The following is a 25,000-nucleotide window of genomic DNA, read 5'->3' on the forward strand; positions in this document are numbered from 1 at the left end:
TTGGTTAGAGTCCTTCCAATTAATATTCAGGACTGATTTCCTTTAGGACTGACTTTAGGGTCTCCTTGCAGTCCAAGGGACTCTCAAGAGTCTTCTACTACACAGTTCAAAAGCATCAATTCTTTGTTGCTCAGCTTTCTTTATAGTCCAACTCTCATATCCATACATGACCACTGGAAAAACCATAGCTTTGACTAGACAGACTTTTGTTGGCAAAGTAATGTCTCTGCTTTTTAATATGCTGTCTAGGTTGGTCATAGGTTTTCTTCCAAGGAGCAAGCTGAAAAACCCTAGCTCTGGGAGTTGGTGATGGACAGGGAAGCCTGGTGTGCTGCAGTCCATGGGGTCGCAGAAAGTCAGACACGATTGAGCAACTGAACGTGGTTAGAGTCCAGGCTTGCCATTTCCCATCCACTCCTGTGCTTTAGGAAGTGGTTTTGGTTTTTATTTTTAAAGTAATTTTTACCTTAAAAAACTGAAGTGTGCCTGTGAAGCCTCTTGGATTTGGCATCTGAAGTGAAAATCCCAATGCTGGGGTTTCCACCTGAGTCAGCGTAGGGGCTGGCCTCCCTGGGCACCAGGCCTTGTAGGGTGGGCGGTGTGTAGTGACCCTGGGCCTGGCCAAGCGGGGAGGGGTGGGAGACAGTGAGGAGGTGGTGCCTGGCATTCAGGGTTAAATGGGATCTGCTGGACCTCGTCCTCCTGAGCCTGAGCCCCTCACGTCGCTCTCACGGCTCCTCCCCCTGCAGCCTTGGCCACAGCTGCGTCTGTCCTGTCCCTCCTCCAGGATCAGCTGCTTCTCCTCCCAAGGACCCCCTTGCCAGCCTGGCTTCCAGCCTTGGCCCAGTCCGCATGGCCTCCTGAGACCCAAGACTCTGATTCCCAGCATTCCTGGTAGCAGGGCCACGTCTGTGTGCACGTACTCGGGGAGGGGTGCTGCCCACACCTCCGAAGGGCTCTGACCCAGCGCGCAGGGGGCATGGGTCCCAGGGAAGGCCCAGAAGAAGGTGGGGGCCTGTCCCTCCCCAGGCTGCACGGCCTCTTTAGCTGCCCTGTGGGCTTGATGCTGACTGCAGGCTGACCTGAGGTCCAGAGCTGGGTACCGGCCAGGATGGGGATCATGGCGAGGAGGACACAGGGCACCAGGGCCAGCGCCCTGCAGAGGGACTTGCGGGTCCCCCGTGACACGCCACGAGGTGCTCCTGCAGGGACGGAATTCCGATCGGCAGGAGAGTGGGGGCCGGTGTTCACCCACTGGGCCCAGCTCCTGCACGTGCTCCTGCAGGCGAGGCGTGAAGAGGGCCTACAGGGTGCAGTCATCACAGGCGGAAAGGACGGCAGCCACTGGGTCCGACCTCGGCCCTCTCCTCTGCTCAGTCTCTGCCCGCTCCCAAACCCCCTGGCGTCCCCTCCCCATTGCTCCATCTTTCTCCCTCCTCCTCCTGAGAGCTGTAGTGAGTTGCTTGGAAATGCGCAGCTGCCTCAGTGGTGTCCGACTCTGTGACCCCGCGGACTGTAGTCTGTCTGGCTGCTCTGTCCTTGGGACATTCCAGGCAAGAATACTGGAGAGGGTTGCCGTGCCCTCCCCCAGGGGATCTTCCCTGGAGTCGCTCAGGGCCCCCCAAATTCATCTCAGGGAACCTCACTGGGAAACGGTCTCAGCCGAGGTCACTAGTGAAGATGGGGTCACCCTGGGTAGGGTGGCCCTTAATGCAGTGACCCGTGTCCCTGTAAGGAGAAGAGGGCGCCAGAGACAGGGCTGTGGGCTGTGCCAGGGGTCACCTGCAGGCTCCGGAAGCTGCAGGAGACACAGAGAGGTCAGGGAACCAGTCCTGCCCACACCATCATCTTGGACTCTGGCCTCTAGACCCAGAGAGAGTGGACATCTGCTGTTTAAGACACCCGGAGCCCCTCCCGGGAGCTCATTGACTCACAGCGTGGGTGAGTCCCGCCACCCTCCCCCCAGAGGAGGCAGATCCTGCACAGAGGTCCTGCCTGTCGCAGCAGCCCTCTCAGGCTGCATTTTAGCCAAATCATGGTGTCACTTTCTGGGTTCGGGTGAGGGGTCCTGCCCTGGATCTGCCGGGAGCCCATGGAGAAATGCACGGGGTACCTGAACCACACGTGCCCAGCCGCGCTGTCTGTGGACCAGCTGTGCCCCGCGTCCTCCCCTGCCTCTCTGATCACAGCCCTCTGCCTGGGCCCTGGGGTGGCAGTGACCCACCCCCTCCTGGTTGGCCCACCCCCAGCAGCCTCGGGGGGCGGGGCGGGGTGAGCTCAGGCCCCAGGACACTGTGAGGGCATGGGGACAGGAGCACGTAAGGAGGGGGGGAGGCAGGGGAGGGGAGGAGCTGACCAGTTCCTGCCCTGGGGTCACACCCCCAAGACCCAGACCTATCTGGGTCCTTAGGCGACTTTGAAGGTGGTATGGCTGTGGTTCTGTTCCTGACACGGGGTGGCGGGGGGGCTCTGGCCAGGGCCCCCACCCCCCCAGCCCCCAGGAAGTGTGCACTATGCCCTCCCAACAGCGGAAGTGGCAGAAACCCCCTCCCCAGAGCTCAGGCTGAGCCTGGGGGGCACTGGGACAAGCCCCTGAATTCCTGACATTAAAGATCCTGGACAAGGTCCAGCCTTCCCCACACCCTCACCCCACTGGAGCTGCCCTACGCTGCCCCTGTGACGAAAGCCCAGCTTCTCACTTCTCCCTGATGACGGCAGGATCAACACAGATTCAAGGAAAATATGACATGTTTACTAGCAATGCTCCCCATGGGACTCAGGAGTCAGGAAGGAGCCCTGGGCAGCTGGGGACTGTGGTGGGGCGGGTGCTGAGTCAAGGCTGGAGAACATTCAGGAATGTAGCAGACGTGGTTAGCGGTGGCTGGTGGGCCTGATGAGGGTGGGAACACAGGGCTGGCCACGCTGGGGGGTAAGACTGCCCCCTCCAGCCTCAGACCATCTTTGGGCTGGCTGGGCCAGTGTGGGGATGGGGAATCAGTCACCAAGAACAGAATGGTCCCAGGTCAGTGCCTTCTGATTGGAAACGACCTCTTTCTGAGAAGCTGGGGCTTGGAAGGAGATGCAGACAGGATATGCCTGCTTGGCCCAGGCACTGTCCTGAGCCGCCTGCCAGCTTCCGGCCCAACCAGGGACCAGCATCACAGCACCAGGGCCTCACGGGCACTGGCAGAGCAGGGCGGCCCTCTCCTGACGGTCTCCAGTGCCCCAGCTGCCCTCCCCAGAGTGCAGGCTGCAGTCACGGGGAGCGTCCGAGCTGCCGGGCCCGGGGAGGCAGAACCAGGCTCTAGCTGCCTGCCTCCTGGGAAGGGAAACTGGGGCGTGCTGGTGACGCGGCTTCCCTTCTGCCTCCTGCCCTCTCGATGAGCCTCCCCCTGCCAGCGGGCTCTACCTCCGTGACAGGTGTTCACTGCGCACCCACTGTGTGCAGGGCAGAGGGGGCAGGGGCCACAGGCTCCCAGAGACCAGACTCCTGCAGCCTGTGGCCTCCACCCACGGCAACGCCAGCACCCTGGACTCTCGCCCAGCCCCTGACTTGGAATGTTCCCCGGTGAACCGTCAGTCACCTCTCCTGGACCCAGTGCAGGTGGGGACCCCGACAGCAGCTCTGCTGTCCTGCCTTCCAGGGAAAGGTGACACGGGGATCCTCAATCTTGGCTACTGACCTCTGGGCAGGACCCCATCTGTGTGGGACATTTAGAAGTGTCCCACTGTCAGTAGGAAGCCCCAAGGGTGACCAAATGCCTCCACACTGATCCATGTCCCCCAGGAGATGGGGCCACTCTGGAGGGACAGGGGCCGGGTCCCCCACCACAATCAGGACTGACCAAGCGGACTGTCACCAAAGTGACTGAACCCAGGCATGCCAATAGCTTATATTCTCTGGAACCAGGCTTCCAAAAATGTCAAAACTCGGCACTCACATGCTATCCATAACACAGCATGAGACGCAAGCAAAGGCCCAGGGTGAACTGGCCGGGGGTGACCTGTGTGAGCTGGACAGAGCGGGCACCGCTGTAGCCCCAGAGGTCTGGAAGAGGTCCAGCAGGAAGATAACAACTCTGGCACGGAGCCTGGAGGGCGTGTCCTCAGCTTCGGGAAGGCCAGGGCCAAGGCAAAGCTCACAAGCAAGTCTCCCGGGCCAGGGCGTCAAGGGGGCCCGAGCCGGAGGGCCAGCCCTGCCGCTTCCCCAAGAAGGAAATTACTTCTGGCTGGAAAGCTGGAACCAGACTCGGTCCCCCTGCAGCTGCTGAGACACCACCCCCACCCCACCCCCCCACCAGGGGCTGCTCAGGGTCTGCAGGCCCCGGGCCTCCGGCAGGGTGGTGGAACAGCCCTCCTGGGTACCTGTCCTGGCATCACAGCACAGTCACTGTGGACGGGCCACGCCCACCTGCCCGTATCCACTTGGCTGCTCCCACCTGCCCACCCCCGCCTGCCACTTGGGCTTCTTGCTCGAGATGTCATGAGTCACCTTTCTGTCATTCTCTGAGGAACCACACATGTCTTCTAATGCTTTCATATTAAAAGTCTGTGTGGATCCCACATCACAGTCATATACAGGCCATGTGAGGGCTTTTGGTACAAACACACGCAGGATCCTTGAAACACTGTTGGCTCAGGATCCACCCCAAGCCGCCTTGTTGAGTTTGCTGCGAGTCTGGGTCTGTGAGGCGCAGGTCTCACATGCCCGTGGGTGCTGAATAATCACAGGGCGACAGGCCCACTTCTTGTGGTGGGGGGGAGGTGGCGCCCACCCAGGCGATCTGGCAGACTCCATCACAGAACCTGCTGGGAACACTGAACTGCTGGATGCAATCCCGGAATTAACGTGGAAACCACCTGGGTGGGGGCAGGGCATCAGGCCGCCCAGCAGGCCTGGTGGGCTGGGGGACCCCCTGGGTGAGGCAACTTGCTGTCATGACCCTGCAGGTCCTCAGGGGAGGCAGGTGGGGGCACAGGCAATGGTGTGGGGCCGGCAGGGGCTGCCCAGCGAGATTTGAGGGAATCTGCTGTGTTTGAAGAAAAGCTGCTGTGGCCGGGAGGTCACCCTCTGTCCACTCGTGGCCCCACTGTGAAGGACCATGATGGTCACCTGTCCACATTGGTGTTCACCGGAAATGCTTATCCCAGATCTGCCCAAGTGTCCCCTGCAGCAGAGTCCAAGCCCTGGGCTGCCGTGTCCAGCTGCTCCGCCCAGCACAGAGCTTCTAAAATTCCACGTGCTTTTGAGGAGGGAAACCTAGCTTCTGAACAAAACAAAGGAGGTCAGGTTTTCCTCCCAGTGAGCATCCTGTAGAGACGTGAATTCGGGTTTCCAGTGTTTCCTGTTTTGTGCTTCAGGACACGCACACAGATACGGGGCCATTGGGCTGGGGGTGGGCTGGGAGCCTCACACGCAGACCCAGAGAGTGGCCGCTGCACCTGGAGCGACCACTGCCCAGCACGGGTCATCCGGAACAGAGGGCACCCGCACACCTCTTCCTGAACCAGACATTCTTCCTCCAGCCTCAGGAGTTCATCCCACAGCAAGTCGGGTCCAAGGCTGGTGGCAGGAAGGGGCTGTCACAGCCCTTCTCTTATTCTGTGTTTGGCAGCAAAGGTGGGGGGCCCACCTACTTGGGGGCATGTGTAACCCCGGGGAGCCACCATGCCAAACTTTTGAAAGGTTCATTGGAATCGGGTCAGCAGCTGGCACATGCTCCCGGGATCAGTGTGGTCCTTCCAGGAGTGCCTTTCATGTCCCCCCGATGCCAGGAGGCCAGTGTCCATGCAGCTCCAAGCTTCTGGCGCAGATGGTCCCCTCTGCCCGGCCTGTCCGAGTCAGTTCTCAAGCTGCCATCTGACATCCCAGCTAGGCATCTCCTGGGAGCTCTCGTCCTGGGGTGGGGCGGTCCCTCATCACACGTGCTCTTGGAAGGAAAGAGGGGAGAGGGCGTGAGCATGGAGTCCACTCATTCTCATTTCGGTGGCAGAGACTGGTCTTCTCAGGGCCCAGCACAGTGAAAACAGGGTTGAGAATGCCTGTAGGCAGTGCACACCAGACTCTCAGGTCTGCGGACCCGGATTCCTTAGCAAGCTGTGTCCCTCATCCTCCAGGATGGGCCTCGGGGACAGGCCTCGGGAGTGAATCTGCTGCGGCACCAGGCAGCCGCGGGCCGGGAATCACCTGGGTAAACAGGTGGGCAGGCACGTCGTGTGGGTCGTGGTCACCCTCCCCTGACAACCCTTCTCAAGGGCGGTGGGGGGGAATGGGGTTCAGAGAGGTGAGGACACTGGCTTCAGGCATGGAGCCGGCTGGCGGGACCCCAAAGGCCCTGGCAGCCCAAGGCATCTGCCAGTGGGAAACCGAAACCAAAGGCCCCGTGTGCGATACTTTCCCAAAGTAGGGAGGGAATCATGTGACGTTTGCATGGGAACTGTGAGGTGTTCATCTGCACAAAGGGTCAGGACTTGCCGAGAGCCCCTCCCCGAGGGCTGTGATGGAGGGAGATCAGGGGAATGGAGACAGGGTGTGTGGGGGTGGGCATCATGCTCCAGGCTCTCTGCTTCTGCGGACATTTGGAAAATCCCAGAGTCAGCAGAGGGCAGGGCAGCATGCCAGGAGGGAAGGCCTCCACTCGGGATTTCACCAGCTGTGCACTGGAAGCACCTATTTCCTGGTCATTGAGCTATGCTCGTGCAGAGGGCCAAGTGCCCAGCCACCCTGCCTGTGTGACCCGAGCTTCCTCCACGCTTCTCCTTCCCTCCCAGCAAACTCACCCGTGAGCGCCAGCTCTGGCCTTGCAACCTGGGCACCTGTGGGAATTAATCATAAATGCTCAGGGTGGGGTAGTGAAGCAAAGCCTCTCTGAAGACTCCAGGGGCCCCATGCTCAGTAGCCCACGACTCAACCCTCCTCCAGCTTCCTGAGGGGATCCTCAGGCCACCCTGAGTCCCAGGACGAGACTTTGTAGGAGGTCATGTGGGAAGCACCTGGAGAGGTTTGAGGGCTTTCATGGCCTTGAGGCCATGAGGGTTCCAGGGCACCAGGCGACATCTCTAGGAGCTGGAAGCTGGCAGTCAGAGGGATATCCCAGGGCCGCAGGTGGAAACCCCTCTCGTCAGGCGGGCCTCCCACCATGGGCTATTTCCTGAGTCCAGCCACGCTCCCCTTCCTCGCTCTCCGGGGGGTCTCGGCAAGTCTTGACTCTTAATAGGACCTTCGGGGATGTCTGCTAACCTCCACCTCCAGGCTGCCCTGGGGAGACTGTGCTGGGCCTAGGCCAGCCCTCAGCCCCTCTCTCTGACCCCTGGTTCTTCCAAGGTCCACACTCTTGGCTTTCCTGCTCTCACTGTGAGCTCTGCTTCTTTGTTTTACATAGTCAAACCCCAGACTTTCTGTATCTGTCTGAGTGGGCCAGAACTGACAGAAGGCCTTGAAGGGACTGGAAGGCAGCTCCTTCCACCTGACCTCCACATTAGTAGAGTCCACCGTCCTCCCCCAAACCCAGGAGACTGGCCTTCTCTTCGGGGGCGGGCAGTGTCAGGATCTCGGAGGCTGAGATCACACCCAGGAGGGTGCTGCGGCTACCATGCTCACACTCATTAGCACGGTTAAGCTGCATGTCCCGTGAAAGTGACACCTCTCGGAGCTTGTAAACATCTTGGGAAAGGTGGCCCCACACCCCAACAGCACAAACGTGCGCTGTCCACAGCACAGGCTTCCCCATACCTGTGTAGCTTCTGGGCGGACACCTGCTCCTACACAGCCAGCCTATGGCTAGAGCCAGGGCCACGATCACGGCCAGCACGACAAGGACGCTAAGAACCGGCCGAGGTTCTCCCCCGTGGCTGCCATCGATTGGGTCCTCTGTGATGCTGTCCTTGGTTCCCGTGAATGTTTCTGCAGGAGAGGAAAATCACGCAGGGCTTATAGATGGGGAGAAAAGGGGGTTTTTTCATCCTGAAGGACTGGGCTCGAAGAGAAGCACTGATCCAACAAGACTTCCTAGAGGTACTTCGTTGTTTTTAAGCTATAAAGCTGATGGAGACAAAGGTTTCCTCTTTCAGGTGAGTCTTCATCTCTTCTTGGGATGCCCCTTCTCCTCAGCCCACCTGTGAGACCTGTAACCCCAGTGATTCGTAGAGGTTCACACCTGGGGATGGTGTGGAGGGAAGCATAATCTTCCTGGCTTTTTAAACTTTAATTCTTTCTAGCTTAATTGCTGGCTTAAAAAAAAAGATGGTGAAATTCACATAACATAAAATTAACCATTTTATAACCATTCAGTGGTGTTTACTAATTTACAAGTTCATGAAGCCATAGCTGTTATCTGATTCCAGAACTTTTCACGCCACAAAAGGAAACCCTCTGCCCACCAGCAGTCACTCCCCACCCCCTCCCCCGGGCCGCATGCGTGTTCAGTCACTAAGTCGTGTCTGACTTTTTGCAACCCCGTGGACTATAGCCTGTAGGCTCCTCTGTCCATGAAATTCTCTAGGCAAGAATACTGGAGTGGGTTGCCATTTCCTTTTTCAAGGGATCTTCCTGACCCAGGGGTTGAACCTGAGTCTTCTGGGTCTGCTGCATTAGCACTGCACCACCTGGGAAGCCCTTCCCTCCCCCAGCCCCCGGCAAACTCTAATCTACTTCCTGTCTGTTTGGGTTTACCTATTCTGGACACTTTGTATCAGTGGAGTCATTCGCTATAAGGACTGTTGTGTGTGACTTCTCCCACTGAGCATCATTTGCATGGCTTATCCACGCTGTAGCATGCTCAGAGCTTCACTCCTTTTCGTGGCTGAGTAACGCTATACCTTGTGGTTGGACACTCTGTGCTCACCCCTTCGTCCACCTGTGGACTCTTGGGCGTCCCCACCTTTTGGTTACTGTGAATAAGCTCCTGTGAACATTCACGTACAAGTATTTGTCTGAGTCTCGCTTCCAGAGCTCTTGGAACTGCTGGGTCACATTCTAATCCTGTGTTTAGCTTCTTGAGGAACCAACAGACTATTTTCCATGGCGGTTGCACCACTCTGAATCTGCTGGAAGTGCAGGAGCGGACCAGCCCCCCTGTCCCAGTGTCCCACCATGGTGCCTCCTGGGGAGCGGTTCTCAGGGGCAGACAAGCAACACCCTCCCCAGGCAGCTTGTGACAAGTGCCCCGTGTTTCCCCAAACCTAGAGAAGCTACAAACCCAGACGGTGGCAAGGCCCCCCATGTGCCTTAGAATTACCCGGAAGCTTTTCAACACATCCTGACGCCCAGTTAGCCCAGAGGTGCTGATTCAGAGGGTGTGGGCAAGCGGTGAGGAGGGACAGGGGTTCCCAGGTGTTCCCCAGAGCAGCCAGGCTGAGACCACGACCCCAGGAGACCCTCCTGCTCTCCTCCTATACCCCCTCCCCTGACTCCGACTATCCTGCTGGGACACAGAGTCAGAGGAGGCCTTTGGTGCAGCCAGAGGACCGCGACTGCTGAGTCACAGGGCTGCACCCGTATTCCAGGAGAATGCCCGGGCCAGACCCTCCCAGCAGCCAGGGTGCTTCTCGGTACCAGGCAGGCTTGGACCCCATCCCCAGCTCCTGCCCTCCTTCTCCAGCATCTCAACCCTGCTGACAGGGACTCACAGACCCAGAGAGCCTATGGCTTCTACCAAGGAGGCCCCCGCCCTCACCCTTCCACGGGGGGCTGTGTGCGGTGGCTGGGCCCAGCCGGACCCGCTGGTGGAGGAGTTGTTCTTGCTTCTTAGGGGGCACATGTCCAAAGAATGTGGAAGGATGGAGAAGGAAATGGCAACCCACTCCAGTATTCTTGCCTGGAGAATCCCATGGACGGAGGAGCCTGGTGGGCTACGGTTCATGGGGTCGCAAAGAGTCAGATACGACTGAGTGACTTCACTTTCACTTTCAACCCTCAGCTTCGAAGACTTTCAGCTCTTGTGTTTGCTATTGATTGTTTTCTTGAGTTCTCAAAGACCTGTGACCATATTTTTTTTTTAAGTTGCCTGTTTTCTAATTGCATCACTTTACACACTGTTGTCTAATAATATGTGGTATTTAGATTGCCTTCTTAATTATTTTGAGCAGCCATTGCCTGTATTTTCTTAGCACCTCCTTGGTTTTCTTACGTGGACTCATCTGGCAGGGAAATGCAGCTTTTTTGTTTGTCCTCTCTGCATACTGGACCGTCTGAGTCAGTGTTCTAACTAATCCCTGATGGTCTCTGAGCTACTGTTCTACCAGACTCAGTAGTTAGGTGCTTTAGGAATTTTTCGGTACAATTGGTCCTATTAGGAGACTCTTGGTGTCACCTTTGTTATCTTAAAAGCTGGTCCCTTCGCTGAGGCTCTTAATTTTTTGAAAACTTGATGTTATTTCAGCTGAAAAAAATTGGCAAGGCTATTTAAAAAATTGAGGGAAACCATTTAAGAAATTGAAAATAATCACAAACAATATTGGGTAGTTGTGACTTTCAGTTCTGTGTCAGTTGAATTTTTGTGCTCTTTTCCCTGTGTACGTGGTGGTTCTATTTTTCTCCAATAAAACTTTTTATTTAAAAAAAAAAAAAAAAAAGAATGTGGAAGGGGGCCATGCTGGATGGGGCTTCCATCCCAGTGCTGCTGCTGCCTCGTTCTGGGGCTTCTGAGATTTTCAGAGCCTCAGTCCCCTATCTGTGAAATGGGTCACCAAAACTGACCCCGAGCACCAGCCAGATCCTGCCCTCAGCATGGTGACACTCTCACCTCCCCTCCCTGCCCCACCTCTGACGCCGCTGCCCAGTCTGCTCACAGGGGCTCTGTCTCCTGCCCGGTCACTCCCGGCCCGGCCTTGGGGTGGGGTCAGCATGCAGCCCCGTGGGGGCCCCTGGGACCTCACCTGTCTGGCCGCTCGTCAGGTTCTGGTGCAGCAGCACGTTCTCAATGCAGCAGCCCACGTTGACACGGCGGGCTCGCCCGATTCTCAGGACGCTGACCACATCATACAGGCCCCGCGCGTTCAGGGACACGGTGCTGTTGTGCAGGGCGTCATCCAGCACGCTGTTGTCCGTCTTGTTGATCCAGTACACATTGGGCCGCGGGTAGCCATTGGTGGACGTGCATGTGAAGGTGAGCTCCTCGTCCTGGGATGGGCCGCTGACCACGGGCATGCTGTAGTTTGCTGCAGGGAGAGAAATGTGCTGAGGGGTGCCAGGTCCTGAAGGTCAGAAAAGGGGGGACACATGCCAAGGGCCAGAGCAGGGGGGAGGCAGCCCTTGAGCCTGTGATGCTGGAGCAGGGGCAGGACCCAAAGTGTGGTCTCGTCAGCAGCAAGGCTTCGTTCTGCACAAGAGCCACCCCCCAGGTCAATAAGGGGGCTACTGAGTCTGGTGAGCAGTGACCGGTGCCCACTTCCTGCCCCAATAGGGCTGGCCTCATTTAAGTCCCGATCCCCCATGTCCACTGAATGATGCCCCGAGCAGCCTGCTGAAGACGCGTTCATCTTCTGGCTCTCCTGACCTCATTTAGTGCCTTACAGCAATGGTTCATCAAAAAACCTAGTTTGGGGGGCTTCCTTGGCAACTCAGTGGTAAAGAATCTGCCTGCCATTCCAGGAGACGCAGGTTCGATCCCTGATCAGGGAGAATCCCACATGCTGCACAGTAACTCAGCCTGTGAACCACAGCTACTAAGCCTGTGCTCGAGAGCTTGGAGCCTCAACTACTGAGCCCACCATTGAGCTGCAAGTACTTGGCCCACATGCCCTAGAACCGGTGCTCCACAACAGGAGAAGCCACCAAAATAAGAAGCTGCACACCACATCTAGAGAGTACGCTGTTTGCCACAACTACAGAAAGCTCAAATGCAGCGATGAAGATCTAGTGCAGCCAAAAATAAAATAAATGAATAATGTAAAAGAGTCTAGATTGGATTGAGCTGGAGAGTTCAAGGCAAAGACAGCAAGATGGGGAGCTCCCATATGGAAGCAGGCAGCCTCGGATACTGGAAAACAGTCTCAGGAGTTGAATGATCTTTGCTCCCCTCAGCTGTACACACAGTTAAACACCAAACCACAGAGGGATCGGGGTTTTCTTTAAGGGAACACACAGGTGAAAGAGCCACAGGAAACGGGTCTCACTGGCACTTCTTCTGGGACATAAGGCTGGGATGAAATCAGCTCGGCAGCCTCCTCTGTCTTACCTGCCACATGCAGCGTGACCGTAACTTCCAAAATCTTTTTTAATTGCAAGGATATCTGAAACACCAGGCAGACGAACTTCTGCTCGTCCTGGGGGGTGATGTTACGCAGATGCAGAGAGAAATCGCCCCGCTTCATGCTGTCCAAGGACAGCTGGGCCCGGTCCTTGTAGTGGTTGTCACTGTGGTTGGTAGAGTCGTTTCCGGACAGGTAGTAGGTCACCACGGAGTCGGCATTCCCTTTGCCCGCCATGCTGATTTGCCAGTAAACGTAAAGGTCGTTTAAATCGAAGCTGTTTTCTTCAGGGTGAATGCAGCGGAGCCGGACGTCGCTGCCCACCATCGCTCGCACTTCTTCTTGACTCTCTGCAACCACCCAGAGAGAACAGAAGTCATCTTCCGCACCTGGTCCCCAACTTTGAGGGCACCCTATGGGGGGCGGGGGTGGGAGCTGCTGAGTTGCAAGACTCAAATTCCAATTGTGACTCATGTCGGTAGGAAGGGAATGTGTTAATAAGAAGCACATAAGGAAGCCGAAGTTTCTTAAACATTTGGACCCTGGCGGTGAACTGCAGGGCTGGGCCTGGTTTCCTGTGATCAGGTGGGAGGCCAGCCTTGGGAGGATCAGGCCCTGGGGCACCGGGACTGCTCCTCACGGTTTCTGCTACTTCTTGGGATTTTTATAACGAATTCAAAATAAAAAGTTAAAAAAAAAAAATCTAGACATTTTGAAAGAAAGCATTAGCTTCTCAAATCACTGTGATGCTGCTCGTGCTCCATCAGTGAAAGCCCAGCAAGGCTCCGGGGTGTTCCAACCATAGGAACGCCAGCAGGGAAAGTGGCCATGTGCCCTGACCCGTTCCTCTGTGGGCTGGAAGACCAGACAAGGCCTCGGTCTCCACTGGGGTGCCGCACCCCATTTTGTGCTCTCCTGGATGCTGGTGGCTTTGGGGAGCACGGAGACTGCAAGAAACAGGAAGCCCAGCTCCTGGCTCCTCTGGGAAGTGGAGGTTCTGAAACACTTGGGGGGAACTGTACAGTGCCTGCCCCAAACATGAAACAAAATGAAACCTTGGGGGCTGGTGGAGCGCTCCCCTTAGTGGCAGTCAGTCCCACACATTACTCCAGGCTTGGGGGCCCAGCTTTCTCATAAGGACCCCTGGAAGAGCAGGCAGGCCTGTGGCGAGGACCCCACTGACACCTGCCTCCACCCCCGGTCCTACTGCTCCGCAGTGAAGAGCTGGAAGCCTCCCCAAGAGCGCCTCCTGCACTTACCGGCTTGCAGACCCCAGAGCAGCAGCAGGAGCAGTCCAGGACTGGGAAGAAACAACCAGAAAGCCAGGTGAGTCCCGCTTCTTCCAGACTAGGCAAGAGCCGGTTACACATCATCCAAATGGGAATACATCCACAACCAGCCAGCCCATCAACCCAGGGTCCCAGGGGCAGCCAGGAACTCAGGGAGAGGAGCCAGGGCCGTAGCCTCCCTGCCCAGCATGGCAACCCCCTGCCAGAGACCAGCTCTGTGTTAACAGAACACCCCTCAGAGCAATTTTGAGAGTGTGATAAAGGCTATCGAGATGGGTCACCAGACCCTGGGGAGTGTGACTTCGCATGGATGGGGTCCAAGAAACTGTATAAAATCAGAAAAAAACACTTTCCTGGCATTTGAGATTTGAGAGACAGAGAGGATGTAAGATGCTTGCCTCCAAGCAAGGTCAGAGCAGCCCCAGGACAACCTTCTGAAGGAACACAGTCAATCTGGAACCAGATCTGGTGGCTCCACCCCAGCCTGTGGGCTGCTCAGCCCTGGGGGCCAGCAGATGTGTCTCAGCACTCCCAGGCTCCTGGCACCTTCAGTCTGGGAGCCTCTGCACCCTGCACACCCCAGCTGTGCCCCCTGCCTCACCTGTCACCTCCTTGCCCCGCCCCAGCCCACAGCTCCCTGGGTCAGATGGGAGAAAGCACACACAGGGCTACCTGCTCAGGGGCATGGTGACTGGTGGCTGTGACATCTCAGTACTTTTACTTTCCTTTCTTGAGGGGATAATCTTTACCTGCATTTCTAACTAGGGAGACTAAGTGGTGGGACCGACGGGACGGTGGCGGGGGGGGGGGTGCCCGCGGGGGGGGGTCTTCTGGGTTGTGTGGTGGGACACCTGGGGATGGGATACCGCACCAGCTCATCAAGTAGGGCACAGGCTGCCTACCCTAAGACTTCCCTGAAGGCAGCGTTTTGGCCAAAAGGTGGAGGGGGGGGGGGGGCGGTGGGAGCAGGGGGCGGGTAGTGGGGGGCAACCCAGGCTTTGGGGGCGGTGGGTACCAGCCCGCATTGAGGGAAATGAGCGAGCGACTTTGGCACAGCGCGGTCACGCCCGTCTTTCCTCTGGGTAACCGCTGGGACAGGGGAGGGCAAGGGGGGAAGTAAGCGTGGGTCGCTGCGTCTTTTCAGCTCTCCGCTCTTCCTCCCTCGGCGGGGACCTGGCCCGAGCACACACCCGCGCAAGGCCACCGTCTTTCGCTGCCCTCCCGCCCACAGGTAACCGCACCTGCCGCGGCCCTGCCCGAGGCCGCCCCGCCTCCGCTGCCCCGTCAGGCGACCGGTCCCCGGACAGAACTTAGCTCCCCGGCGCCGCGCCGCCTCCGCTCCGTCCCGCGAACCTACAGGACGCGGCCGCGGACACACTCACCTCCTCGGCCGCATGGTGGGGGCGGAGATCTTGGCCCGCCCGGGAGATCTCGGGGCGCTAGAGACCGCGGCCAGAGGGAGGTCTCGGGCGGCGGAAGAACTCCGAGCACGGGCGACCTCGGGCCGCGGGAGCCCTCGGAGCGGCCGGCCAGCACCAGCCGAGCTCCCGCCGCGCCTCGGAGGCTCTGGGCCCTGAGCGGGTCGTGGGATGAGCACCAGGCAGAGATCAGCCTGGCCCCGCCCCTGGCCCCTCCCACTGCCTCGGCCAGGAGCTGTGGGAACCGAAGCGTGGACACTGACTCACCAAAGTTAAGCCCTTCCCAGGCAAGGGTGAAGTCGGGCCCCGAAGGTAGCAGGCCGGGGGCTCCAGGCCCGGCAAGTTGAGGACAGGGAAGGCCCCATGGAGGAGGGCAACCAAGACCGCTGCGGGAGCGCTTGCCTGGCTGAAGGGAGGCTAAATGCTGTCCCCAAAAGTCGCACAGAACGTCCGCGCCCCCAAGCGCCTGGCTTCCGCCTGCGCCGGCCGCCCCACCCCTGCGCCCTGAAAGCCTGGCGGGGCGGGGCGGGCTGGGTGTCAGTCTCCTGTCCTCCTTCCCCTTCTTGGGAACCAGTCAGTTCCTCCAGGGCGAGGTGAATTGAGAGTTCCATGACTGTTCAGGAAAGAATGAATGAGTGGCCGGAAGGCGGGAAGGCAGAGGGGCAGGCTCCATCTTCCAGTCCAGTCCTAGGTCCCCCCCCCCCCCCCCCCGCCCCCAGCCCCCAGTCTGGCTCCTCTGTCCTTCCTCCATCCTGGGCCACCTGCCGCAGCACTCAGTTCAGTTCAGTTCAGTCGCTCAGTCTTGTCCGATCCTTTTCGGTCCTATGTATTGTAGCACACCAGGCTTACCTGTCCATCACCAACTCCTGGAGCTTGCTCAAACTCATGTCCATCCAGTCGGTGATGGCATCCAACCATCTCATTTGTCATCCCCTTCTCCTGCTTTCAATCTTTCCCAGCATCAGAGTCTTTTCTAATGAGCCAGTTCTTCCCATCAGGTGGTCAAAGTATTGGAGCTTCAGCTTCACCATTAGTCCTTCCAATGAATATTCAGGACTGATTTCCTTTAGAATTGACTGGTTTTATCCACTTGCTGTCCAAGAGATTCTCAAGAGTCTTCTTCAACTCCAGAGTTCAAAAGCATCAATTCTTCAGCGCTCAGCTTTCTTTATGGTCCAACTCTCACATCCATACATGACTATTGGAAAAACCATAGCATTGACTAGACAGACCTTTGTTGGTACAGTAATGTCTCTACTTTTTAATGTGCTGTCTAGGTTGGTCATAGCTTTTCTTCCAAGAAGCAAGCATCTTTTAATTTCATGGCTGCAGTCACCATCTGCAGTGATTTTGGAGCCCAAGGAAATAAAGTCTCTTACTGTTTTGATGCCATGATCTTAGTTTTTTGAATGTTGAGTTTTCAGCCAGGTTTTTCACTCTCCTCTTTCACTTTCATCAAGAGGCTCTTTAGTTCCTCTTCACTTTCTGCCATAAAGGTGGTGTCATCTGCATATTTGAGATTATTGATACCTCCCCCAGCAATCTTGATTCCAACTTGTGCTCTATCCAGTCTGGCATTTCACATGATGTACTCTGCATAGAAGGCAAATAAGCAGGTGACAATAAACAGCCTTGTCATACTCCTTTCTCAATTTGGAACCAGTTTATTGTTCCACATCCAGTTCTAACTCTTGCTTCTTGACCTGCATACAAATTTTTCAGGAGGCAGGTAAGGTGGTCTGGTATTCCAATTTCTTGAAGAATTTTCCACAGTTTTTTGTGATCTACACAGTCAAAGGCTTTATTTAGCATAGTCAATGAAGCAGAAGTAGATGTTTTTCTGGAATTCTCTTGCTTTTTCTATGATCCAATGGATGTTGGCAATTTGATTTCTGGTTCCTCTGCCTTTTCTAAATCCAGCTTGAACATCTGGAAGTTCTCAGTTCATGTACTGTTGAAGCCTAGCTTAGAGAATTTTTAGGATTACTTTGCTAGCGTGTGAGATGAGTGCAATTGTGTGGTAGTTTGAACATTCTTTGGCATTGCCTTTCTTTGGGTTGGCATGAAAACTGACCTTTTCCAGTCTTGTGAGCATTGCTGAGTTTTCCAAATTTGCTGGCATATTGAGTGCAGCACTTTCACAGCATCATCTTTTAGGATTTGAAATAGCTCAACTGGAATTCCATCACCTCCACTAGCTTTGTTCATAGTGATGCTTCCCCAAGGCCCACTTGACTTCACACTCCAGGATGTCTGGCTCTAGGTGATTGATGGTGGTTATCTGGGTCATTAAAATCTTTCTTGTATTGTTCTTCTGTGTATTCTTGCCACCTCTTCTTATTATCTTCTGCTTCTGTTAGGTCCATACCGTTTCTGTCCTTTATTAAGCTCATCTTGGCATGAAAAGTTTCCTTGCTATCTTTGATTTTCTTGAAGAGATCTCTAGTCTTTCCCATTCTATTGCTTTCCTCTATTTCTTTGCATTGATCATTTAGAAAGGGTTTCTTATCTCTCCTTGCTATTCTTTGGAACTCTGCATCCAGATGGATATATCTTTCCTTTTCTCCTTTGCCTTTCACTTCTCTTCTTTTCTCAGCTATTTGTAAGGCCTCCTCAGACAGCCATTTTGCCTTTTTGCCTTTCTTGGGGATGGTTTTCATCTTGGACTCCTGTACAATGTTACGAACCTCCATCCATAGTTCTTCAGGCATTCTATATAGCAGATCTAATCCTTTTAATTATTTGTCATTTCCACTGTATAATTGTAAGGGATTTGATTTAGGTCATACCTGAACAGTTTAGCGGTTTTCCTTACTTTCTTCAATTTAAGTCTGAATTAAAGACTTATTTGCATATTTACATATTAAAGGCTCTGAGAAGCCCAACTTGTGGAAAGTTGTTCAGTCTTTGCTCCTCCAAGCCTGTGGGACTTGATGCTCTTGTTTTCTGGTCTGGTAACACTGGGGGAGCCCCAGAGCCCCACGCTAAGGACAAACACTGTTTATTCCTTCCCTACCCCTCCCAGTCAACCTGGCCTCTCTCCGGGAGTCCCAGCTAAGTCAGTGCTCCCCCTACCCCCTTCGGCACTGGGCAGGTAGGTGCCAATGAGGTGAGGGGATGGAGCCATGAGAGAACAGGTGCCCTCTCTGCTGGGCATCTCTGGAAGGACCTGAGATCCTGGGCACTTGCCTCAGGTCTGGAGGGTCATGTCTTGGGTGGAGCAGGCAGGAGGGGTGTGTCCTGCTGCCCTGGCTGATGGGGATGCTGAGGCTTGCCTTTGGAGGGGGGTTGGAGAGGGAGGGTGTAAGGTTGAGAGGGAACCAAGGAGGCTGCCCTGGCCCCAGCCACCTCCTTCATGCTATCATTCTTGCAACTAAGGTTTAGTGCCCACCTACCACGGCCTGTGTGAGCACTAACGATAAAAGCTTAAAATAAGAGGATCTCTGCCTGGTGGAAATGATCACCTCTGTGGAGACAAGAACAAACAAGACAAAGAAGTAAAAGAGATGGGCTGGGAGGTGGGATGAGACGGTGGGGGTTGCAGGTGGCCAGGGAGAGAGGCCTGCAGCCCTAAAGCCCAGGGGCTTCACTCCTCCCAGGTCAGGCTGGGAGACTGGGGTGGAGGATTTAAAGAGTCCAAGGAGGATTTACCTTCCCTTTTCTGTGGTCAGGAGTGAAGAAGAGACAGGAGTCCTGGTCAGGGCTCCTGATCAGGTGTCCAGTGAGGGCACAGACAGTCTGAACTTGGGTGGGGGACTTCCTGAGGGGGCTGGAAATGGGAGCCAGGAGGAAAGGTAAGATTTGACCAGGAGAGCTGGCCATGGGCATGAATCAAATCAGAAACGGGGTCTCAGGACGCTTCCCATTGCCAGAGCCAGAAACCAGCGCTGCATCTAGAACACACTTAGCGGGGACACTTGATGATGGGAGTGAGCATCGCATCAGGCCTAGCGGGGCTGGAGCGGGCATGATATCGGCCTTTGATCCTCTCCCCCAACAGCTGGCAGAGGAGGACTGCGTTTGCGGAGAGCCAGCCCCAGCATCACCCACAGGTGAGGAGGGAGAGACAAGGGACCGTCTGCGGCGCTGCTTCTCACCTTCCCTGGGTCCAGCCCCGCCCGCAAATCCCGAGGTTCTGTCTGATTGGACAGGCGGAGGGCTGCGCTGCACTGATTGGCTGACGGCTGGGTTCTCCTCCCCCCCACCTGGCTCCCCAGGAGGATGCCGCCTCTACCCGCAGGGAGCCGGAGCGGGAGCGCGAGCGGTGGACCCCATTGCAACCTCAGATTGTTGGAGAGTACCAGGTCGAGCCCCCCTCGGTTAAAGTCTCCCTTGGAGGGTGCTGGTTCACGTGGACCCGGGAAGCGAAGGCGCCCAGTCGGTGTCTGGAGAGGAGCCCTTCAGTGCCGCCCGGTTACTGCCCCAGGGCAGCGGAGGAGGGAGCTGACACTTTCTCAAGGTGCTGACACTCTCGAGTTGGCGCCTGCGCTCTGGCGCCAGGCTCTGGCATGCTCTGGCTGCCCTCCATGCCAGACCGCAGAAGATCAAGTGGTGCTGCTAGGCCCACCAGAGTGTGGGGACCCCAGGCCCAAGGAACGCGCTGTTGGTTGAGCAGGCAGAGAAGGGTAGGGATTGCAGCCAGGTTGGAAGGGGGCATCCAAGCTTCTCAGGGCAGTGGGGCAGGGGTACCCCTGGAGTGGGCAGAAGACCAGCCCCAGGAACCTCAGACTGGCAAGTGCTCCTCAGGAGCAGAGTGATGTTAGGCAAGTTACTTAACCCTGCTGTGCGCAAGTTATTTAACCCCACTGAGTGCAAGTTACTTAACCCCGCTGTGCCTGTAATTGCCGTTTGTGAGGTGGGGATAGCCTTGATGTGAGGTCATCGTGAATGAATACACATAGAACATACACACCAAGACCCGCACATGGGTTATGCATGGAGGATTTCTAGACAAATGGACACACACAAACAGCCCTTAGGAGGCTTCCTGTGGGTGAGGTAAAGTTTTCCTCTCTTCCCCTTCACTGCGACTGTCTCTCAGGCAATCTGGGTGGGAGTTAGGAGTTGGAGAGAGAAGCCCCCAGAAGGTTGTCTATGCATAGGAACCAAGACTGATCCGAGGCTCTGGGGGCAGTCTCGGAAGCAGGACCCCACTTCCACCAAGTGGAGTAAAACAACAGAAATGCAGCCTCCTATCCAGTTCTGGGGGCTGGTTGCCCTAAATAGCCATCCTCAAGGGGCTTCAGGCCCATTAGGCTTTCAGCTCCCTCTGCCCCCGGGGCCACGGCCTTGTCCTCTGAATGGGGTCAGATCTCCTCTGCCTCCCCTGACTAGGATCTTTGGGATCACACATAATTCAGCCTGATCTCCCTGTCTCCACCTCCTCACCTCGGCCAAGTCACCTTTTGCCATATAAGTTGATATTCACAGGTTCTGAGCTTTAGGACAGGGACATCTTTTGGGGGTCATTGTTCAGCTGACCACGAGGGGAGATCACAAAGGGCCCTGTAGTTAGATTAAATATTTGGAGAATTTCAAGGTGTTTGAAAAAAAGCCAAAGAGGTAAAGCTGCTTTGAGAGGCTCTGGGCCCCTGCCTGGCAGCAGGTGAAGGAGAGCAGACACCAGCAGATCAGCTTTCTCAGCACTGGCTGCCATGGGTGGAAGCAGCTGGAGTCAGCCCGCTGGCAAACAGCTGTCACCAGACCTGTCCTGGCTTGGACCCAGAGCTTGGCCTCCCCAGGGGTCTCAGCTGTGCTCGATGCTCCTGTCCCCACTGGCCCTCGATGTTTTCTGGAGCTGCATGACCTGAGTTTCATTGCAAATCTTTAGCCCCTAGACAGGAGACCTGTGACATCAGAGTCCATGATTGTCCTCCTGCCAGCTTGGAGAGAAGGTCTGCATGAAGATGAGAATGTGTCAGCTAGGGCTGGGTGTGTGTGTGCGCGTGTGTGTAGAGAGAGAGAGAGAAAATTGATTTCAAGGAATTGGCTCCTGTAATTATGAAGGCCTGATGAACCCTGAATCTGCAGGGTGAGCTAGCCAGCCTTCTTGCTCAGGGGAGGTTAGGCCTTTGATGGCTCAGCAGTTGCCCCCTGTCCCAGTCTGATGGGGCCACTATGGTGAAATCCCACATACTGGGAAGCTTGCAAACAGTAGAAACATCCTGCTCACAGTGCTGGGGGCTGGAAGCGGTGGATCAGGTGCCTGCAGGGTCAGGAGCGGGCCCTTTCCCTGGTCACACACTTCTCGGGTGACCTCACACGGGCAGGGGTGGGTGAGAAAGCTCCCTGGGGCCTCTTTTGTAAGCGCACTAACCCCATCTTGGGGAATTCCCTGGTAGCTCAGACTGAGAAGAGTCTGCCTGCAATGCAAGAGACCTGAGTTGGATCCCCGGGTCAGGAAGATCCCCTGGAGAAGGAAATGGCAACTCACTCTAGTTTTCTTGCCTGGAAAATCCCATGGATGGAGGAGCCTGGTGAGCTGCAGTCCATAGGGTCTCAAAGAGTTGTACATCACTGAGCAACTTCACTTCACAAATCCCATCTTAGGGTTACCTCTCAAAGGCCCCACCTCCTAACACCATCACCTTGGAGGCCAACTTGGGTTAGGATCAACAGGTGAATTCTGGGTCACAGACATTCAGACCACAGCACCCACCTGCCTTGTGAAGGGTTACCTGCTTTACTCAAAGTCCACCGGTTTGTCAACCTAACCCAGAAATCCTTTCACAGAAACCTCCAGGTTAATGTCTGAACAAATATCTGGATGCTGTAGCCAAGTCAACACTGAAATTAACCATCACAACTTCCATTCTATTTCAAAATATTTTAAAAACACCTTCAGAAGTCCAATTTTAACCCCCCCCCCCAGCTTTCTTCCACAAGCCACTATCAGCACTAGCTGACCCCAAGCATACCCCCAGTTGCAAGGTCACGCCCAGGACAAGGGGAACCTGCGTGCTTATCTGAGTCTAGGTCTCTTTGGGGGGTTTTCTGGTTAATCTGGAAAGATCCCTTGTGGGTTTATCACATGTGGTTTGGAGCCAGCTGTGTCTGGACTGCAAAGTCCTCACCAGAGCCCAAGGCAGATGGGGACCCTGCCTCCACAAGCAAGTCCCTCTGGGTTAAGGAGGACAGAGGTCACACGCTCCATGAGTGGACCTGGCCATGGCCTCCACTCCTTCCCTTCAGCCTGTCCTCCCTTTGCTGATCAAGCAGATGCTCCACGCTTTGCAAAGGTTTGGGATGTTTCATGTGCCTCTCACCAGGATGGATGGTTTTAACCGTCACGGCACATGGCAGTTTTGACGGCATCGGCTACATGTACGAATAACACAGGTGCAGCGGGGGCTTATAGCCATGCGTCCTGCTTGTCTTACACACATGCCCCACGTCCTACAGGATAAATAAAGTGGTGCTAGTGGTAAAGAACCCACCTGCCAATGCAGGAGACATAAGAGACGTGGGATTGACCCCTGGGTCGGGAAAATCTCTTGAAGAAGTACATGCCAACCTGCTCTAGTATTCTTGCCTGGAGAAGTCCATAGACAGGGGAGCCTGGCTGGCTACAATCCATAGGGTCACAAAGAGTCAGACATGCCTGAGCAACTTAGCACCTAGCACCACACACAAAAACACCAAAAAGGGGCCTGTGATGATCATAGTAAATATATTTGTAACTTCTCAACTGGACAGAAATGCTGCCAGCAGCACAAGGTACATGAAAACATCTGGGTCTCGTCCACCATGAGACCCTGGGCTTCACCTCTTCCCACCAAAGGTCACAGTGGGGGCAGGACCACTGGATCCAAAGGGTGATGGTGGGTCTTTAGCAACCACGGGAAACCCAAAGTTAAGCAAATAAAATAATAATTTGAAAAGGAAAATAGAGACAATGTAAGGAAAGTTGCCTTTGTTCTAAGAAGTCCTTTTTTTTTTCTTCACGGTATAATGACTCATTTATAAAGAGGAAGTGAGTTCTGTTGAAAAATATTTGAAATACTCTCTCAGGGGGAGAAAGCAATTCTTCACCAGGGTGGCCGGGCCCTGGGCAGGGGGCTTCATTCGCTGCCTGTCCTGAGCGAATAGGAAGAGTTCCTCCTGGGACACCAGAGCCGAGTGCCTGCTGTGAGGAGAAAGGGGCTCAGTGCCCACCCGAGGACCCCACAGACACCCTGGAAGCCAGGGGTACAGCCTCGCCAGGCTCCCCGAGGCCTCTGAGATAAACACACTTATAAGAGCCCCCACCCTCTGTGAGTTTCACCCAGTCGGGGGAGGTGACAGGTGTATCCTGGGTCGTAGGGGACAACGGCCCCCTCACCTCCCACCTGCCCCAGGGAGGAGCCTGTCCCTGGAGATGGAGGCACAGAGGGTTCCCAAGGACAGACTACTGGCCCAGCTCAGCAGGTCCCACTTGGCGCGTGGAGAGGCCATCACGCAGCAGACCCACAGAGGCGGGAGGGTGGACTCGTGGGCGAGGCCGGTCCAGCAGCATCCCATGGCCTCCCCGTGGGCTCGACTGCACCCGAGCTGATCATGGCCGCCTGCAGGCCCTGGACTGCCTGGCCAGAGGCCACGCAGCAGGGACCCCGCTCACCATGTGATGCAACCCAAGGACTCAAGGCTGCCGGATGTGGTGCTGGGCACCTCACTGGACTTGGGGAACATTTCCCAGCTCACTTTGGGGGTGAAGACCACCCCAGCTCGCCCTCTCCATCTGTGCCTCCATAGTCCAAGGGAGTCTGGGGCTGTCCAGAGGCAGGTGCCCGTCACCTGGGCGGAGAGGTCCCTACGTCCCGTGAGGCAGGTCTCGCTCACTACTGAGGCAGCGTGGGTCTAAGAGGATGCACCCACTGTGTTTCTGGGGCCCAGGTGTTCCCCCCAGGCCCCGCCACCTCCCTCCAGGGGCCAGAAGTGGGGGGAGATACCGTAGACGAGGTGGGGTGACCCTCAAGTCTTCAAAAAGACAGTGTTTTAGGAACCTGCTCCACCTTGCTGCCCACCTACCCCCACTACGGTCCTGGGTGGGGGCCTGGCGGCCACCACAATGTGAGCATAGAGAAGGCTGGTGTGGGAGGTGGCAAAGAGAAGTTTCCAGAAACTGTCAGGAGGAGGGCACATGACTTACTGCCCTGGAAGATGCAGGCAAGACAAGGGCAAAGGCCAGAGGCATGAGGTTTGGGGGAAGAGATGGCCTTCTCCTCTAGGGCCCTGGGGGGGCATGTGGCAGGGTCAGGAGGGGAGTGCAGAGTCCCTGGAGCAGTGGGGTGGCTGGGCCAGGGCTAAGGGTGTGCAGGGGCAGCGAGGGGGTGTTCCTGCGGATCAGCAGTACTGAGAGTGTTCTAGGAGCAGAGCGGGGGCTGTGTGTGTCTTCATGAGCACGCGTGTGTGTGTGTGTGTGCGTGCGTGTGTGTGTGAAGGCCCTAGGCAGACCTGTTTGAGGGGCTAGAAGAAGCTCAGTGTGGCCCAAAAGTGCATGGTGAAACATGAGTGAGAATGTGGGTCTGTGTGAGTATGTGCTCTGTGTGTATGATGAGTGTGAGCTTATGAGAGACTGGGCGTGTTCACGTGGGGGTGGGGGTGTGCAGGGTGAGGCAGGTGCCCGGAGCTTGGGGACAGGGGACTGGGGCACACACGCCGGGTGGCTCACGTCCAGGAGTTCGTCCAGAGGTGAATTGCTCAGAAAGGACCAGTGTGAAAGCAGGGAGGAGGGCCCTGAAGTGGAAAGGGGGCCCGCTGGCCTTGAGGTTGTCCAGAACTTGTGGGGTGCCCCAGGTGGCCACAGAGGCTGCCTGGGCATGGCTCCCTCAGCTGCCCTGGGTTCCCTGGTGATGGGCCCAAGCCGGTGTGCTTCCAGGCCTCCAGGGCCCTGGTGTACACAGGGATACCTCTTCACAGCAGGGATGTTGCTCCACACGTGCACGGCATTCTGGACAGTCCTGCCACGGACATCCTGGATGGTCACCGGGTCAGTCTGAGGGATGGGAACACGGGCTGTGAGCTGGGAGCACCCACAGGCCTCAGCCACCGCGAGCGCCCTGCCAGCCCAGAGCACAGTCTGCAGCCCTCCTGGACAGAAGCTGTCTCCCAGTCGACACTGTTCCC

At 56.2% G+C, this 25,000-nt stretch overlaps 2 protein-coding genes across 4 annotated transcripts in view; both read right to left on the reverse strand.

Annotated features, from left to right (window-relative positions):
- Positions 1 to 2,730: 2,730 nt before the first annotated feature.
- Positions 2,731 to 15,361, reverse strand: ICOSLG (inducible T cell costimulator ligand). Of its 3 annotated transcripts, none has more exons than XM_070466860.1 (7): positions 15,164 to 15,361; positions 13,449 to 13,489; positions 12,177 to 12,539; positions 10,876 to 11,157; positions 7,733 to 7,903; positions 6,781 to 6,816; positions 2,731 to 5,930 (listed from the first exon to the last, which is right to left on the reverse strand). In XM_070466860.1, the coding sequence occupies exons 3-7, from the start codon at positions 12,514 to 12,516 to the stop codon at positions 5,920 to 5,922; spliced, it is 840 nt and encodes a 279-aa protein (XP_070322961.1). In that variant the 5' UTR covers positions 12,517 to 12,539; positions 13,449 to 13,489; positions 15,164 to 15,361; the 3' UTR covers positions 2,731 to 5,919. The 3 variants fall into 3 exon arrangements, with proteins under 3 accessions (XP_070322961.1, XP_020739258.2, XP_070322960.1); XM_020883599.2 differs by lacking the exon at positions 15,164 to 15,361 and adding an exon at positions 14,861 to 15,134; XM_070466859.1 differs by lacking the exons at positions 6,781 to 6,816; positions 15,164 to 15,361 and adding an exon at positions 14,861 to 15,136.
- Positions 15,362 to 22,548: 7,187 nt separating this feature from the next.
- Positions 22,549 to 25,000, reverse strand: part of DNMT3L (DNA methyltransferase 3 like) — a 36,995-nt gene continuing 34,543 nt past the window's right edge. The window contains exons 12-13 of the mRNA XM_020883571.2: positions 24,784 to 24,869; positions 22,549 to 23,021 (exon numbers count right to left, since the gene is read on the reverse strand). Coding sequence (XP_020739230.2) covers positions 22,856 to 23,021; positions 24,784 to 24,869 — 252 coding nt within the window. The 3' untranslated portion in view covers positions 22,549 to 22,855. The remainder of the gene's footprint in view (positions 23,022 to 24,783; positions 24,870 to 25,000) is intronic.

This window comes from Odocoileus virginianus, chromosome 4 (genome assembly GCF_023699985.2).
Source record: "Odocoileus virginianus isolate 20LAN1187 ecotype Illinois chromosome 4, Ovbor_1.2, whole genome shotgun sequence".
Taxonomy (NCBI): domain Eukaryota; kingdom Metazoa; phylum Chordata; class Mammalia; order Artiodactyla; family Cervidae; genus Odocoileus; species Odocoileus virginianus.

What these genes read in the sequence shown, in the direction of transcription:
- ICOSLG (XM_020883599.2), bottom strand. An exon ending in CCTGACGAGCGGCCAGACAG is followed by an intron (nt 7,904 to 10,875) that starts GTGAGGTCCCAG and finishes CCTCTCCTGCAG; the next exon opens with AAACATTCACGGGAACCAAG. An exon ending in TCCGCCCAGAAGCTACACAG is followed by an intron (nt 6,817 to 7,732) that starts GTATGGGGAAGC and finishes TAATTCCCACAG; the next exon opens with GTGCCCAGGTTGCAAGGCCA.